The 19,824-nt window shown below is 37.6% G+C and overlaps 1 protein-coding gene and 1 long non-coding RNA gene across 3 annotated transcripts in view; one reads left to right on the top strand and one right to left on the bottom strand.

The window, feature by feature from the left end:
• LOC147874450 (uncharacterized) overlaps nucleotides 1-19,824 on the bottom strand; it is a 170,816-nt gene that overhangs the window by 27,867 nt on the left and 123,125 nt on the right. The gene's annotated exons all lie outside the window — the stretch shown is intronic.
• On the top strand, nucleotides 12,529-17,553 carry LOC110833956 (uncharacterized). Its single transcript, XM_022072593.2, has 6 exons — nucleotides 12,529-12,658; nucleotides 15,376-15,430; nucleotides 15,514-15,575; nucleotides 16,364-16,399; nucleotides 16,544-16,676; nucleotides 17,317-17,553. The coding sequence occupies exons 1-6, from the start codon at nucleotides 12,596-12,598 to the stop codon at nucleotides 17,403-17,405; spliced, it is 438 nt and encodes a 145-aa protein (XP_021928285.1). The 5' UTR covers nucleotides 12,529-12,595; the 3' UTR covers nucleotides 17,406-17,553.

The raw sequence follows: 19,824 nt of genomic DNA, 5'->3' as shown, positions 1-19,824 counted from the left end.
AATTTAACTCCAACAACGAGAATAATCTTAACTTCGTGTCAACAACACGCTCTCAAACAAGCAGTTGCATATTATACAGAACACACGAATTATTTTAAATGTGCGTAACATCGGCATGGTTTCTACAGTGTGGTGACAAATTTATGGGGACTTAATATCAAAGACACAAACCAGTAAGAATCCAAGTTCAATATTTCAGAACCTGGAGTTATTATATCCCTGATGATGGTATCATACTTTGTGTTAAATTGATGTTTTGGACTTTGTCCATCGTCCTGGTATCAATAAAAACACAACGTTCTTAAGCTGGCCCAATTTCATCAAAAGAATGGAGGATACAGGTCTAAACCTAAAGGACCCCTGGTCGATGTTTACGTTTGAGACTAGCAAATACTCCAGCCGCTTGAAGCCTTGTAAATGACAGACTCTGAATTGCATTCGATTTAATGTTCTCACAAAAACGATCATGACCATGGCTGTCTTGTGGGATGTTCCATCACGTAGAATAGCAGATATTAACCGACGTTTCAGAGGATCTTACTGTCGCCATCGTCAGTGCAATGATGCAACATCTCAAAACACTGCCATCTTTGTTCAACCTCCGTACACCCCTGTAAATTGTCAGAGATCAACTATGTCGCAGGCGTTTCAAGTCTTACCACAAAGTTGTCACAGAAGCTGTCTTCTCCTCCTCGAGGCTTAAGAATCATTAAGATCGACTCTATCAAGGTTTCACTTTTGGTTTAGAAATTTCTCTGAGTCTTATTAATATACCAAACGTGTCCTTGTTATATATAAAAAAAGAATGCAACTTCAAAGCTAAGTCTTGACACACACAGAACTATACAAAGTTTGACAGACAATTGAGTTGTGCCATTAATGATGTCAACCCCCTAGCGGGAACTTGAAACACAGTTCAAATTTAAATTAAACATGCTTTCAGTGTAATTTCCTTATAGTTATTATATTGAAATGGAGTAATATAACAAGACGTGGGGGAAGTACAGAAACCGTATACCTACATAACTCTTGTATCACAAGAAAGAAAGTTATCAAAGTGGATGGAATTTCAATTGTGGTATTAGGCAAAAGAAATACATTAAACTTAGACGTAACTGAACCCTCTAACGTTCAAGATATTATAACTTAAATTACGCAACTTTTGTTCGTATAACCACAGCACACATCAACAAAGATCACAGACACTTTTCTTTACAATTCCTGACATTATAACTGCAAAGTCATTTCCTTAATACCAACGTTCCGTTTGTACGACAAATTCTAGAAAACTTTGTTTCGGAACAGGATTGCATTTGCTCGGTCCTTAACAACCCAGCGCAACCAAATCCATTTCGTCACATTATGTCTCATAAGATATTGCACACAGTCGATCTACATATTAGTGCGTCCATCATGAGCGTGGAAGTGTATCTCTGGGGTCCTGATCATTGGTTTCAAAAATGGCACAAGACTTTTAATGTCTTCTTTGTAATCTTTGGGAACTACATGTGACTACAAGGTGACATAACCTAGAAGGCCACAATTCGTATCGCAAGTTTGTAACCTCAATATGTCATTTATAAACATTCTTAATTTATCGAAAATCAGTGTTAGATATACTGAAGTTTCCCACACAACAAATATCCGTCATTAGTCTTTCACAGGGAACAATAAATTAGCGATGATGACATATATCTTAACTGTATTTGTATATTTTAGTTAGCAGGAAGTTACGGTTTAAGATTTACATCCAAGCTCCCTAAATTAAGAATGTAACAGGACGATTTCTTAACGAAACCTTTCACTATTTAATCTTTTCTCATGAGGACACAAAAGAAAATTTAAAAAATTGACAATGGAACCACGGTTCCGGAGAATCTGACGTAAATACGTCTATACGGAAAGGAATTTTATATATTAGCTTTAATTACAACAATATTAACAACAATGACGAGTAAACATATGACGTTTCCTAGGTAACATAACAATGCACGCAAGCTGACCATTGTTGTCGATCCATATTAACACATTGTTGATATGGATCTTTCACGTTTTCCTTTCACTTGTTTGCCGAATGACCCTTCCGTATAGACGTATTTACGTCAAAAAAAAACTTTGAAAAATGATGGGATAACTTTAAGTTTGCATCCCTGAATCACAGATAACACTCCTTAATATTGATCAACAATGAGTCGTAAACCTGCATTCCAACTCGTTCCATTTCGAACCAGAACCCCCCCCCCCCCAATTCCAAATGTAAACAATACAGGCATGCGGAGCCAGAACACTGTGGGGAGATGGGTTATAAAAGCTGTCACGAATAAACATTCAGTATAATTGATTGTTGGCGCATTCAACAAAGACAACGGTGGCTATATACGTTAATTGTTGTCGTAGTTAGTGGTTTTTTCCCCATAAAAATATTTTGAACCTAATAAAAAATCAAATCTGCATCCATAGCAATATTATGAGCTGTTTGTATACGGATGATATGTTTCAGAGTGTTAGGTACAGAGCACAGGAATAGGAGAAAACGCAGTATCTACAACACAAAGGATGCTGACGTCACTAGCTGCGAGTTATTACTTTACAAGAAGCGTTATCCCTTAAAATGCGAGCGCCTGCCTGAGACAGACGGGCGTGTATGGTAGAGGCTGCGTGTGTCTGGTGTAGTCAGCTCGCCCGTAAAATCATCGGCGAAGCTAAGCAGATTTTTACTAGCCAGTCTTTGGAGGAGTCCCAAAATGACGGCTTATAACTTAATTAAAAGAGAGCACACAAATACAATGAAGAAAAAAACATCGACTTTTAACTTATTGGTTACGGCTCATTTAAATCTACCGTATCTCACTTCTCGAAAAAAAAAAAGTTATCGAACGTAAAAATGCACATGTAAATTAAATTTTCTTCTGATATGTTAGAAAGCTGCGTTTTTCATTCTGCCATTTACATTTCATTCCAAAATTCATTAAATGTGTACAATGAAAACATTTCCCTTGGATATTTAGTTTCCTATTATTACTTTAAACTAAATTATTAACGTTATGATGGCTGGGAATTTGCAGCATGGAGGTAACAAGAAATATATACAAAGTTATCGATTTTAAAACCTCAAAGAGAGGGAAAACATGAGATTCCTGTATGTGGGAAGACAATAAATAATAAGAGACGCTGGAGGAATGGGTTGTGAAGACAAGAACTGGATTGAAATGGCTCTGGCTAGGTTCCAATATGGAAGTGTACATTCGGATTCTATAAAAGAGAAAACTTCTTTACATGTGTACAATTTCTCAACTAAATCCTTATTTAATTTATATTAAAATGCATGTTGTAATAACACACTAAGTACGCCAGTGATTTTGTTATTATAGAAGACAATTACGTTCAGGTAGGTTCAGAAGTTTACAGGACTGTCCGAAAACCGCCAGACGACGTAGCGTATAGTTTTAACGCAATTTCCAAAGTGCACAGAGCAAGGGAGCGCTTTGTGTCAGTTGGAAACATCAAATAGGCTTGTGTCCGTGCAGGGACAAGGGAAAGCCAATCCCCATCCATCGAACGTTGCTTTAGTTTGTTCCTACAAATTATGCGGGCGGTGGTTCTTTACCTCAGACATCATGTGGACTGAAACAAAACACACGCATCCCATTGATACCTCTGAAATGCGTAAGGAATTACAAAACACTATTCACAGAAATAATATACAGTGGGAACATCAGCTCTGTAAATAATGTTCAGCTGATCTATAAAATAACTTCAGGGTGAATTTTAATGATGAGGTGACTTACTGTAAGGTCCATATTACGAGAATCTGTGCGTTAAAACACCGTAACATCATACGGAAATTGAGATAAAACTTAAAACAGGATGCGTGGTTGTCCATTAAGGGAAGGGACACGTCTGTCACCCTGGCCACCTAGGAAGAAGAAAGTACACCCCTCATCAGAATAGGGGCTACATGAGTCGAGTACCGCCTTTATCAAATAACTCCTAGGAGAAGAGTTCTTTTTCAGATACTAACAATCGCTCAGCGAGTCACGAAATACCTCCCCTTGTATGACTTTCTCATCATCATAGTATCGTATAATATGGCTTAAAGAAATACTATCCTAAAACACTGACCTATCGACATAAGGTCCACGTTCTACCTTTAAAAATACAAATTATTAAAACCAAATGTTCTGTACAACTGTCTAAGCAGCTAGTAGACTGTATTATTTCTTCGGAACATTTATCACGTTCTGCACTAGATACGTTTTTATGTTTAAAATGCAACACCCATAATCTATGTAAGAATATTTTTAATAAACTATTTAAGTGGTTCAGATATCGACTCATTAACCATTTGAAGCCGAAGCTTGTCAAAAATAGTATTTAAGAATTCAGTCCGTACCACAAAGAAAACACTTTACTTTACCATTAAATGATCGAACGGTTAATGCTGCTATCATCCTACAATTCGGCGCTACGTCATATTTGCTACTTACAGTGTCGTTAAACAAACTAAAAACAAGTAAACGGGCTTTATAATGTAAATCAGTATTTATTCATTTGTGCAAAAACGATAAAATTTCTGGTTCAATAAGCAGGCCCTCAAATCTATTCACAGAAAGTCTACCATGATTTTACACCAAATCCTCGGAGTTTCCGATCTGATGCGTAACTCAACACAAAACACCGTGTTCGCAACACACTGCAGAAAAGGCGCGAGACAACCAAAAACAAAGGAAAAAAATCCACGTTATTACAATAAAGATAAATCTCAACAGAAGGAAAGGAATAAAAATAAATCACGTGTTTCACATATAAACCCACATGTCAAAACCCAGAGACTTGCACTGGAGTTGTACTGGGCATCATGCATTTTGTATAAATGCAAACGCGAACGAAGAGGATCCAGGGATGCCTGTGACGTCACAGCGCTAAAATGAAAACGAATTGTTCACGCACGACACAATAAAACTGTGGCTAATGCTGGAACGAAATGCTGGAGGTAACAAGAGACAAATGGAGTAAACTCTTCCTGTCCCATAAATATCACACCAGTTCTATTGTGGCGAAATATCCGTTTTAAGCGTATCGCGTCCGATAAAAATAAATGAATGGTCTAATACAGTTTGTTCATACGGCCAGCAAGTACTGAAAAACAGTATCTGCAGTGCTGTATATAATAAATACGCTGATCTCGATACCAAAGCAGGAACTTCTGATGTGTAGATCACAGGAAATAGTTCAAAAAACCTCCCGTCCTAACGTTTGCTAATTTTCTCTAATTTTCTCGGTGGTCTAGCGGTTAGAACGCTGGCCTTGTAATCCTGGGGTCTCGGGTTCGATTCCCGGCGGTGCTCCGGTTTCTCCGTGGCATCCCAACAATTACTCCATTCACACACAGAAGAAGGCAATGGCAAACCACTTCTGGATCATCTGCCAAGAACGTATATGAACAGGTCCCAGTCCGAGAAAAGGATGGAAGGATCCTGTTCATATGGACCTGTCGTCAGACAGAACACTAAATAATAATAAGATGAGGTGGTCTAGCGGTTAGAACGCTGGCCTTGTAATCCTGGGGTCTCGGGTTCGATTCCCGGCGGTGCCGAATTTATAACTTGTGTTGGGCAAGGCCGTGGTCTAGGCAACACGGAGTTTTCCTCCGTGGCATCCCAACAATTACTCCATTCACACACAGAAGAAGGCAATGGCAAACCACTTCTGGATCATCTGCCAAGAACGTATATGAACAGGTCCCAGTCCGAGAAAAGGATGGAAGGATCCTGTTCATATGGACCTGTCGTCAGACAGAACACTAAATAATAAATAATAAGCTTATAAAGATTCAGTATACCTTTTCCGAAGGGATTATCTGATATGCGAAGTGGACTGGTGATTTTTCTGTTGCTCTGAGGAAAAACCCTGAAGATTATGATGACAGCGAGGCGTTTTTCAGGTCACAAAAGTACAGGACCTCAGACGCTAGTAACATCATCTCCAATTAGTTAGTGAGCATACTGGATTAACCCTCTACTCTGAACTAGTCGCGCGTCAGGGAAGCATCAACCCCTGGCAGTAGATGATACTGAGTAAAACTGCTGTTAACTAAACGGGAAATCGAGAGGGTTTTCTCATTACATCGTCAGCACCCCCCCCTCCCCCACCACCTCCACCACGGCAACCCCCGACTCCATCCATCTGCGCAATTCAAATCTACCGCACTTCTCATATCCAGAGATCCAAACCTCAACAGCTGTCCCGAAATGATACGGGGAATTTATTTCAAAAGTGGTACATGTAAAGATAAATTTACTTCTACTCGAAATAAGGTGTCGTAATAAACTTATTGTCTTTGTTTAATGGATGTAAAAATTTGTTTATAATAATATTTATCTCGTCGAATATAAAGACATGATAATAGTCACCCAGTTTACGTGACAGACGTACTTCGCCTTTATGTATTGTGTACAAGACTAGACTTGAGTCTGTTTCTGCCCGATCATTAATTACTAGCCTAAAATAAAAAGACAGATTGTTTCTTTCACTGCCCCTTGCATTTTTAAAGAATGTACCGCATCCCTAAGTGCACATTCGAAGATCAAACCCTTATTCGAATAATAAAATATTACCCTTTTTGATGTAGACCTTATTTAAAACTTATGTTGCATAATAATTTGAACATTTTCTAACGGAATTAAAATAATAAAATTACGTGTAAATTGAGTTCACGACCAACAGCAAAATACAGTGGTGTTATTGTTGATAGGAAAATAAGACCTACCTACTTCATTAAAATATTGATCTTGGGCTCCAAAAATGCTAAGTACACAGTGATATCTTTATACAAGATTCGATACCTTCGCGACAGTAGGAATAGATATTGATATCTTCTGCATTATGGCACCGTGTAATTTTGTAGGTGGTTGCCAACGTTTCGGAGAAACACAGTTTCACCATCAACAAGACAGAAAATATTTTCGTATAGTTAAACCCAAGCACCAATAGCAACCTACAAGAGTACACAATATTGCAATCCGGAAAACTTCTTCTATAAATCGAATTTTTCCGATTCCGAAAATCGATATCTCATAACATTTTATTATTCACGTCTATAATATTTTCTCGTAGCATTAATAGGGCTGAGTCAAATACAAAAGTGGCCTATGGTACTCATGCGACTCAAAACAGAATATTTATTTATTTATTCATTTATTTGAATTAATTACTTCAGCGGAAATGCGACTTAAAACATTTTTTTATTTACATGTTCATCTATTCAAATATTTTTAGTTTAAAATGAGTTTTATAAGCAGATTAATCACTCTGCTATCAAATCTCTAATCTCACGAAGGTGCATTTTGACATGGAACAGCCATCAGACCCTCGAGTTTCGTTATTCTGAATAATGGATAAGCTTATTGTGTTCTTTCTACGACCTGCATTGTTCCCGTTACGTGAATGTCAACAACTACCGGTTGATAATGTGAAATGCAACACCGATCTTCTTTCATTTATGCAAATAATTCATGTACACGAAAAGGCGAATTTTACAGGGGTGTAACTTTTGTTATTGACTCAAGAAATTCAAAGAAGCATATACGGAGTAGGGGGTTTAATGGAATTTCCTCTGACAAATTCCTCTAAACAAATTAACTATATAGTACAGAAGCGTCCTTAAAAGGTTATTCCTTAGGTTAAAAATTTTCTAGCATCTATTTCTCCCAAACTCTCTGCACAATGTTTACACACCCTATCACAAGTCAACTGAATTTATTTCACAACTTCACTATCTGCGCGGGTACCTTGAGACCCTACACCAAATAAAGGATTTCCTCACCTTTAGTTTAACTGTTAAACAATTTTCCCACAATTACTCATTTCAATCCAAACCTTTGTTAATATTACTCTATATCGACGTAACTTAATACTCATTTGGGCCTAGAAAATATTTTTGAATGTTTTCAGTTTTCATGACGCTTCTCGCGTCCGCATTCTTGATACGTAGTGAAGCTGGGAGAGTTTTATGTGTGTGTTTTAATTTTCGTTCCGACTACACAGATTCTTGATATTCAAGCACTGCAGTTCAACTCCGTCAGTTCCTTGCAGTCTTGGCGCCGAATGTCTGTCGTCACCTGAGTCTTCTTAATCCTTTTTGAGACTTTCTGCTACAAAAATTTCGAACACAAACCTTGGCGCCCGCCTGAAATTTTCAAAATTCGGAGCCCATTACACAAAACGCATAATTTCAAGCAGGCAGTTGCTCACAGCGTACTGTGCCCTTTCGTGGACTCAATTCTCGCATTACACCCCTTATCAATATCACATTGGACAAGGAAACACTTTTTAAAGGGGTCGACACACAGTCCTTGAGAGACGAAGCAACTCTACCGCTGTTCCACATAGATTAAGGAGTTCCACCAGCTGTCTGTTTCTATCGTTACGAACATATATTAATCTTCTTCAATTTAATCCGCACCCTCTTCTATACTTCACCCCTCATGCCATTTATTCCACCATCACCCCTTGTATTACGAAGTTATAACGCTATAACACAACCCTGTTAAGGGCATGGGACAGCACCACAAAGAATAAGAGATAACACGACGAGGAGTGAACAAGAGAAAAATACAAAAAACAAAACGAGACAGAGGGCAAGACGTAGAAGGGATAGAGGCGTTGAACTATTGTTGATAATGACCTCCTTGGGACTGAGTAAGAGGGTTGCTCGTTTGAAGGGTGAGGAATCTATTGGGACGCTGGAAATGATCAATCACCTATATGTTGTACAGCATTATTGGAGAATGGACTTGTCGCTCTTTCAAGCTATAGCCTTTACACCCTTTTCAACTAAACCCGATTGCGTAACTCTTGTTCCCAGTACCCACTGATATCCAAGATCCGAATTTCGTACGTGTTTGTAAATCATGTCTGCTGTTCTCCTGTTTCCCTCTCATCTGTTACAGCAAGGAAATGGAGCACTAAATGTGTCTTCACACATCGCACACCATCCTAAATCAACAGCTGTTAAAACCAATTCATTGTGTCTTGCATAGTAGATTTTGTTGATGGCGGAGGGTAAAGCTGTCCACGAGGAAGTTCTTCGCTCCACCGCAAGACAAAATTTTCGTAAAGGGAAAGGCAGTAATAAATCAGAGACAATGTATTACTGTGTTATGATTAAAATCCCAGAGTTTAATTTCCGGAGAGGTTTCAAAAATCGATTAACACAAGCTACACCGCATTACGAATTCAAATACCTACTACACAGCTGATACAATTGTTGGTGACGTAATAATATAGTAAAATTTTTTTTAAGAATTTAACAATACCGTTTTTCACATTACAGGGAAGGTTCGACAGTAAATGCCATATAATATAAATCTTCTTCAGAAGTTGATAGTTGTACAGCTAGTCAAGAAAATGTCCGTAATTTATAGGAAGCAAAAGTTCATTATCGTGTTCACAGGAACCCGACTTCAGACATTGTCCTGACCCAGATGTCCACATCCTCACGCACCATTTATTTAAACTTCAACCTACGCAAATGACCCCTCTTAGTTTCACCGCTGTAGGAGTTCCAGGGTAAAACGTCTGTGCTTCTATCTCCCGATGTGAACCTCGCATCCCGTCCACCTTATCCGCCATGATTTGATACCCGATTAATATTTAAAGAAAAATACAATAAATTGTTCTTTGTGTTCTATAAAATGCTGAAAAATCTCAACTGTGCCACAATTACATTCACAAGAATGAATCACATCACATTCTATGCTCCGAGCTGAATGGTTAGCTCTGGTGAGTCGCAAAGCCCTAGACCCATTTTTAAATCCGAATAGCTGTCATCCAGAGCTCCCAATGATGTCCTCGGTTAACCGCGCAAGTAGATAAAGCAGACCGTGACAACTCTCGTTTTTTTATATTTCCAAATTTATCATTTACAATTAGTTTGTATTCTCTATGTAATTATGCACTTGAAGAACTTAAATCACCGCAGACACATGGCTACATAACCTATACATATTAAATATCATCGTTAAATAATTTAATAACTGACCCATAAATAAAGATAATGATACTAGGTATGCATAAATTTCTATAACGTAATTAAATTATCTTCTTGCATTTAACGATTCCAGAAAATAGTTAATTAATCATGGCCAACAGAAGATGTAAAAATGGTTCTTCAGATTCAGACTGAAATATATTTAAGTAAAAGCAAATAATTATACTGAATAATAAGGCAATAAAATTTGTTTTAATCGTGAATATCAGAACACACTACAGACATTGTCTCTCTTTCTCTCACACGCAGAGCAATATTTTACTCAGAGGAGAAAGGGGGAGATAGCTTCTCAATCTGTTCCTCCCACGAGACTATGAACCCTATTAGCCCTACCCTCCAGTAAAACCAGTCAATTCGCCCCTAAACCAGTTCAAAATTTTGAACTGATGACTCATATTGGGGAATAAAACATGTCAGTTTTACATTCATGTACAACTCTCCGTTAATTTACATGTAAACAAGCCAGTTAAATGTTTCAAATAGAAGTCCCTTGGGCTGTTTAATCTACAAAGGAGATAAAACTCTAATATCAATTTAATCGGGGGTTCACAGTCGCTTCTTTGACAGGGAATAGTGCATGGAGAAATGGTCAGACAAACCAGGCAACCTGTGTGTTGCGCAACTCCGTTGATTCATCCCTCTGAAGAAAGAGGTTGGGTTGCGTTTTAAATGGTATAATCGGTGCATCTTCTTCCAACTCTTCATTAATGCAAAGCGTACTTCGTGGAAACATCTCCACACTTCGAGGTATTTTTCATATGACTACAAATTAAATGATCATGGAGATAGCTGTCTCCGGAGGCAGTAAGCACCTCCTAAACGTCGGTAACTTACGGCGCAACAACCCACACGACAGCCATCTTCATTCACTTCGCCGTGAATTTGCACCTAAAATTTGAGACAAGTTCTTATTTCCCCACATAATGCAACAATTTCATATATGGCGTATATGGGGAAAGTGAATAAAGATGAACATGCACAAGTGTTTGCTCTGATTATTATACCAGCGTCATTCAAATGTTTTTACAAGGTTATTTCTTCTACAATAAAATGTGTTTTGACAAGCAACGAATAGCATGTATACACAAGTTATACCATCAAAAATAACTGTCAAATTGTTCCTATAGACTCAGGTATGACACGCAAACACAAGGCAAAATATACTGTTTCAGAGACACAGACTGCCAGTGACATCACGCGTTATCTCGTCAAACAAACCGGCTTTGTTGTTCAGACTTCAGGCCTGTTCAGTCTGCCGGATATTACTGGCAACGACGGGAAAAGTTAATTATATTTTCTAAAATCTCATGCAAAACCGATCTACCAACAAATTCGTAATTAAAACGCTTAAAAATAACACTAATGTTTGACTCCATGGCATTCGATAGTCAAGATCAGTCTCTTGGATAATTACAGTACTTATGAAGTAGGGAAACGTCTCGTATACGTGAGATATAGCACTTTAAAACCCGGTGGTAACTATATATACCAATTCCTTTGACGATCACTACACTACTGCAATTTCTCCAAGCAAGGTATTAATGAGTTTCGTTTGTTCTCAGAATAAACTCAGATTATTCACTTAAACAGCATTACCCAGTTAATCCTTTTAATTGAGACGTGTTTTATTTTCTCTGATGCAAGAACTCGATTTTTAAACACCATTTCAGCCAGCTTCAACGAATTAATTGTCTTGTTTTATCTCAAAGATCTGCCAGTACATATGCCAGAATAGCATTTGAAAGGTCCTGGCATGTTTAATTAAAATAATAGTAAATATATCAAAGACGGCTGTCTTCTGGGTGTTGCGCCGTGTAGTCTGGTAGAAGTTTACCGACGTTTCAGACGTGTTTCAGAATGTAGGCAATAAATCAACAGTAGAGTCACTTCTATAGTCCTTAGTGAATACGACATGTCCCACAATGAGAATGGGAATAAATCTATTCCTTTCTTTTAACACATTTCGAAAATTAAATTCATGTGTCGTGTTTAACTACGTCCATAAGAACCCATTAAAGATCTTAGGCATACACATTTTAATTACTGAAATAATCATCCTGGGTTTTTAAGTTAAGTAAATTTTTATAATTTTTGTGTCTACACTTGAGACTTCCAAATATTACATTGATCAATTATTATTGGTAACAGACTCTCCGGCATATAAACAAATAACAATATCAAAATATTCCCTTGACCTAATAAAAAGTTATTTCCAATTCGAATCGTACAGGAAACATCGTTCTGGTGAATAGTAGTGTTAATATATAAATTATTGTTCTGCTGTTGAATATATAAATGAATCATCAATCTGCTTGTAACTTAAATCGCTCTTCTTCCAACTGTGACATTCTCATGGTTGCAACACCTTCTTGGTAATTCCTGCTCAGCGTCCATTCATAAAACTGTCAAACAAAATTACGGTCAGGCCTATTTGTGATTCACCGATACGTGTTTGTTCATATAAATACAGATGGACGGGACAATGTGTTCCACTCCGAGTCAGCGCCAGGAAGAGCTTGCACTTTTATATCCGTTACTGCCATCATGATCAAGGTCTCGTGTTCAGTTCTTGTGGTCATAATTTGTCTCACGGCAGCTTATCCTGCGGTAAGTTTACACTGTCTCTAACTCCAGTATTCTAAACGAACAAAGCTGGATCAGTCTACGTCTCACAGAACTGTGAGAGTTAACACTTCGGGCATTAATCATAGCAGGTAGTAACCGTCCGGGGGTCCAGGTTCAATACCAGACCTAAATTACTCATTCTGAGAGGGAAGCGATATGTGTTTCCTATTTATAATTATTGTTATTCACTAAAGCCACCAGCGTGAACCTCAAAAATAAATCCAGTGAAAGATTATACTTAAATTGGTATTCGGAACATAGCGCAAACATGGAAACTGTTACACACGACTTCAGAGCAGGTCGGAAAGTTTCAAAATGTATTCGTTATTAATTAACACAAAGTCGTGAAAACTTATTTTCAGATGATACTGTGATATCTGCATTAACGTCGTACTAAGTGTGTGACACAACTAAAGTTTAATTTAGGTATTCCTTGCAAAAAAAATCTTCTATTTAAGTTATAAAAGTTAACGGCACATTCAAAGAATTGTTCCGAACACAATATCCTTTATACTTCCAAATACGACATTAATTTCTTCGAGGATCTCAGCGATCTTAATACAGTGAGGATAGTCGTCAGCTGTGCCGCGAGTAGCTGTGAGTTAGCAGCATCTGTGATAAATAAAGTGGCATTACACTATCTTGCAAAATTCACGTGTGACTAAGTGTTGCGTTGTGCAATATTTACTTTGTGTTGGTCACGAATAAAATTACACTACAGCAAGGAGTGTTCTTGTTAGAACATTATATGAAATATAAATTTCCTATTACTGTCAGAAACAGCTAAGGAAAAAGTCCCTTGGAGTTCGATTTCCCCTAATAACAATATTTATAATCTTGTAATCAAAATAAAATGTAGATTATATTAACACAGCTCAATATGAATTATTTGTATTGTGCTTCAGTAATTGTTATTTGGGTTGACGAATCCATTCAAATAAAACCAAGCTTTGTCGAAAAAATGACGTAAACTCTGAATCACGTTCTCTGTTATGAACCGACTCAGACAGCAGTTATACGAATTACATCTGGCCACTGCCTCACATGGCTTGAAAGAGAGCCCAAGTGTGGGTTTGCATGGCTTTACTTTTAATAAATTTGTAGCCGTTCTCTCGGTACGTATCGATACTCTCGTTTCTCGCAAAGGGAGCTTAAGAGGCTTACAAATGCCCTACGACAGCACAACTACAGTGTTCTCTCTCCAAATCTAATTTAAAAAATTAATTAATTTAAGTTTAGTTCGCCAACACAACTGCGCCTGTCAGCTCTTAGCAACCGCGACAATTTCTTCATAAAACTGGCATATCACCTACCACGCGAAATTTGTGTCGGGGCCCTAATTTAAACCGGGCATGATTATTTACTATGCACTCCACAGCAGTTCGCCGTCATCTCGCTTCCGACAGGAAAAATCTCACAATCCATGAATCAGTGTTACGTAAGATCGGCGTTAAGTATCGCAGAGCTCTAATCACGTGTAGCTCACTAATTCAGCTGCATTCAGTTTTTAATACTCCTGGAGCTATGCTAATAAGTAATACACGCAGAATTTTCTCTTTCGATATTTTCAGTGGATTATAATTAGATTTAGCTGTTTTGTCTACACTTTTAACGAAAACTGAGAGCAGTTGTTTTGTAAATACTTGAAAGGAGAAGTATATATTTAAATGATACCCCATTCCAGGCTTGAGCGATAACTTTCCACCCAGACAGAACTTGGTACTGGGCACTTATATATATTATTCAGAGTTTGCTGTTACGACAGTAAGCTAAAGGAGGTTGGATGCTGGATCGTTGGCTAAAACCTATTCCGTGTTCAGTAGTATCATCCCACGCCCATGAGAGCTTCATTCCCAGGAAGAACCTGAAGTAGCGACTACAGAAAATCATCACACCGTCTTAGAATCGTCTTCACTCTTTCTTCCTCTTACATGAAATTATATTTCATATTTCACAAAACTAATCATTGTAATACCAGAGCATGTTAAAACAACTGTGTCGAGATATACGACCGTAATTTCAAATAAAATTTGTTATAATAAACATTTAGCACTCTGAAGCCAAAATTCATATTGGTAATATTTAAAAATTTCGTCACGACCTCTAAGAAAACACAATCCGTCTCAATCACAAACATTAATTACTAATGTTATTTAAAAAAATTATCGCTGCTTATCATGGTAATCAAATGAAACCTATTATGAAGACAAAATGCAGAATTAATTAATATGCAAATAGGTGGTACACATAGTTACCATTAAAACTTAAAAAAATTATTACCACGAACGCATCATACCCAAAAACCAAAGATATTGAATCACAGCAGGATCTGAGGTTTTAAAGGATGCTAGTATGAATATGGCAGACTTTCGGGTTGTAGCGCCGTGTAGTCTTGTAGAAGTTTACCAACGTTTTAGAAGTCCTTGTACTCGCAGGGCGATAGCCATGATGATGGAGACAGCAAGGATCTCTGAAACGTTGGTAAACTTCTAGCATACTACCCAGCGCTACAACCCACAAGACATCCATCTGCTTATTTAATCTCATGCCCCTTGATTTGGACTCTGTCAAGAGTCATCTCGCTGTCCGTGTTTGCATGTTTCATGAATTTCCATAGGGTGTCTCAAGAGCTGATATCACATATTTCAAAGACGTGTTTACTACTCAACTTATGCCAGCATATTAATTTCATATTTCAGAACGAAATGTCCGCCGCTGTGGATAAATGTCAAAAATCTCAAGGCGTCTCTGATCGTAAGTATGACTCTCCTAAATAAAAGACGGGTTTTTGAAAGAAAATGTGTCCGATATTTCTCATGTTATCATTCTTGTTTCAGTTGAGAGTATCTTGAATGAAGGATCGATGACCTTGAAAGACGAGTCAAATGAAGTGGGAAGGGTAAGATGATTCAAAGGATGATACAAAGTCATTAAAACTATGTAAGATTTAAGGTTTTCACAGCGGTGAGTATGAAGATTCTGTCTTCTGGGTTGTTGCGATGAATCGCCCTGATGACGGAGGCAGTATGACCTCTGAAACGTTGGTTAACATCGACCAGACTACACAGCGCAACAACCCAGAAGACAGAAATCTTCATACTCATCGCCCTGATGACGGAGGCAGTATGACCTCTGAAACGTTGGTTAACATCGACCAGACTACACAGCGCAATAACCCAGAAGACAGAAATCTTCATACTCATCGCCCTGATGATGGAGGCAGTATGACCTCTGAAACGTTGGTAAACATCGACCGGACTACACAGCGCAACAACCCAGAAGACAGAAATCTTCATACTCACCGCCCTGATGATGGAGGCAGTATGACCTCTGAAACGTTGGTTAACATCAACCAGACTACACAGCGCAACAACCCAGAAGACAGAAATCTACACTAAAACTAATTCCGTCACTTCAAGTCCCGTAAACAACATCGTGGAATGCAATCTTACAAAAAGACGTAGATCTATCAGCACAAATAGAAGTCCATGAACCCGAGTAATCAGTTGCATCTGCATTTCTTCCCTTAGTTCCAATATTACGACATTTGCAAATGGCATTACTTAATTATTTCACTTCAAAAGCTATGAACCTATTGTCAACAGTACTCAGAAAATAGAAATAACTGAACTATTAACTATTTCAAGTTGAGGCTCGTCTATGATACAAGATGTTCTTTTGTTTCAGTGCTTTATACAATGCCTGATGACAGAATTTGGAATTGTAAGTACATATGTTCAGTGTTGTACTTCTGTAAGTTTTCTTAATAAGAACTTAATTATTGTACATAATACTTGAGGAAGTAGAATCACATCCAATCTTGGCATGTTCCTGTCACTGTATTGAAAAATATATTTTATTTTTCAGCTTAAAGGGGACAACCTTGATGCTGACACTGTTATTGCGCAGGCGCAAGACTTGGTACAGTACGTAAAATCACAAGGCAAGGAAGTTGACATAAACAAGATAAAGTCTTCAATTACAGACTGCGGTAACAAAGGTGAACAAATATCTACATTTTTTTACAACTACTCTTGTCTCTTCTAAACATAGATTAAACACTAGGATGTCTTATTTTAACTTTTATTCTTGATACTTTCGTATTACAGTCGTAACAACGTGCGTCACCTTATTGGAAAGCTTTCAAGTTAAATTAATCCCATGGAACACATTTATTATTGAGGAGCCAACACTAACTCAGCTGTTGAAGGTATCCCTCGCCTTTTATGCAACCAGAAGGTTCACTATTATGATCTTTAGAAGCCACCACCAATCCCACTCATAAGCCTGACTATTCCAGTTAAATCTTCATATTATATTTCTGTAGATTAAATATCCCAAACTGATATAACTTTTCACAATCGCGCCATGTAGTTCTGATGACATCGTACAGGTGGCAGCTCCAGCGTTACTGAATAAATTAACGTCACGTAATTTCCAATTCTGATATATATTTATTCTGGTTTCTAGATTCTAGAGGTGGCTCCTGTAATTATAGAAATTGTGTGCATGCTTATTCAGAGCTATCTGTGGAACACAATTTGAATTTCAACTGAAAATAATTAAGTTATTGAGATTACTACACAACGCCCAGAAAATTATCGAAGTAATCTTCAAATGCATTACTCAATATCTTTCAGATGGTGATGGAAAATGTATGAAGACGTACAAATCGTGGACCTGCTTAAGCGATATGGCTCGGAGTGTAGCAGAACAGAAAATAAACTAAGGGACTATAGTAAAGTTTGCAAGTGTCCGACAGACAGATTCGACACTTTGACTTTTCTAAAATCCCTTCCTGGATCCAAGGCACAAGCATGGCAAGTTTGGTCTAAATATGTATATCCGTTCCTGAGAAATAAACGAACGCAAAAACACGTGCTTAAAACAGTATTATTTCGCTTTATGAAACACCAGCAACCACGTTCAAACAGCCAAGCCTAATGTAACTCAACATTTTAGTAATCGTTAGAAAAACGAGCTCAGTTATTTAACTTTTTGTTGAAACGTAAATTATACTATCCTGATCAACGTTATTATTACATCGTTCTGGAACTGCGATTTGTCCCCAAGACGCTGAAAAGTTTAACTCCAAAATAATCAAAATCAAATTAATATAACTATTAAGTAGAATAAAAAAACATACAAATAAAAACATGCTAAAATGCTATTTTAATGAATTTCCATCAATCCTTCTTATGTACAATGTTAACTATACGCACCACGTACGTTAGCACTACGTTTGTCTGACATTTTCCTACAGAATGTGTTCCGTATAAAATAAATAGAATAAATAGCGATTATTTCCTTAAACAGCATTACGAAATTCTTCTTTATTAAGTTGAAGTGTTGCGTATACCTTGAGGTAAAAAGTAAAGTAAAGTTTGTCCCACTATACGCCATGTAGGCGTTTGGGATGAGAGGAGGTATAGCTCCTCTCTTCCTTGACCTCGGCACTAGATGGGGGTGAGTGGTCAGCAACACGCCCCGGCCGGCTTTACCCCCGGGAAAGGACCCCGGTACCCATTGTAGAGGAGGCTGGGTGGGCCCCAGAGGCTAGAGGAAAAATCCTCTGCCCCCGTCGGGGATCGAACCCCGGTCGTCCAGCCCGTAGCTAGTCACTATACTGACTGAGCTATCCCGGCGTATACCTTGAGGTACGGACTGAATTTTTATATATTGTTTAGATAAGGTTCGTTCTTCAAGGGCTTCATGGTTTGCTATACATTTTCTTATTTTTTTATGTTCTATTTTCATTATGCATATGACCGGCCTTCATATTCTTATTTTCATAAGTACCAGGAAATTTAAAACTACAGACAAACACATTTTTTCAGTAACATCAACAGCTAAATTTCAGGCTGCATTGCAGCTACAGAGAATAAATTTTAAATAATAGCAACAAACATTTATTAACTAAATTTCTGTCTTAGGCTTTGGATAATAATATCTCGTCTGTATTTTTAAGTATTCTTAAACTGATAATCCTTAATATCCTCTATATTCATGTTTATTCTGTCTTTCACATTCTCAATAATAAATTAAATCTCTGTCATATATGATCAATAAGATATCAACGACTGGATGCGTCCAACAGATTCCCAATCCCGACACTAGATGGAGGTTAATTACGAACTTCACACCCTGACCGCCTTTCCCCTGACGAAATAACTATTTTACCCACTCAATTGGAGGCTGGAAGTGCTCCAGAGTTGATCTTCATGTTATGGTAAAGATAAATCGAACCCCTTACCCCATTCTCTATACTGACCTATTTGGGCTCCTACAATAAATGTTGTACGGGGATAATATTATAGATGTTTTTCTAAAGTAAAGGTAATCAGAAGGTATACCGAAAATCATACTTTGCCCAGGGCCATTGCCTCAATGTTACCCTGTTCAGGACACATGAATATGAACCCCATCTCCTTCCTTCGCCATTTACAGTCTAGCACGAAACTGCATCCCGAGACCGACCAAAGGTCGAACTTAAGAGTGGGAAGTAGATTGTATTCATTCTGATTTATCATATAAAAGCACTGACGATAATACAAGAATTTTGATAAAACCTCTTAACCTATCAACCGAGTAATAAAATACGTGAGTTATCGCCAGTATTATTTATATTAAGACATTTAAAGATATCAATAGTTGGATTTAACTACCGAGTAGACACACATTAAACACAGTTTTGCGAGTACAGGATGAGATATTGATACTCAAATCGGAAGATTAATTAGAACTTTCAGAACACCACTTATAGAAGACACATCCCAAAGAAAGGTAATTTACAAACTACAGCATCAAAAGCAAAACCAATACGACTGCGTGCCAATGATAAAAGTAGACTTAAAAGGTGGGAAAAGTACTGACCAAGTTACGGAATTCAAGCGTCTGTTAAAGAGAAATTCGCATTACATGAGAGTCATGACGACATAAGCTGCATATATGTAGGTCTAATAACAGCATAATAAAACGAATTTTTGGCAAAAAATAAATAAAAATGACAGTAAATTAAGAGCACACAACATGATATAGTATAAGCTACCACTGTAAACAACGCACTTAAAAGAAAGTGAGGTGTGAGTTCTCAACAACAGAGATAACCAACATTTTAATGTAGCAAATGTAAATTTCTAAGTCCCCTG

This window comes from Zootermopsis nevadensis, unplaced genomic scaffold (assembly GCF_977971745.1).
Source record: "Zootermopsis nevadensis isolate Lab colony 2312 unplaced genomic scaffold, Znev_1.0 Znev_ptg000008l, whole genome shotgun sequence".
NCBI lineage: Eukaryota > Metazoa > Arthropoda > Insecta > Blattodea > Termopsidae > Zootermopsis > Zootermopsis nevadensis.
This window is presented reverse-complemented; position numbering and strand designations above follow the sequence as displayed.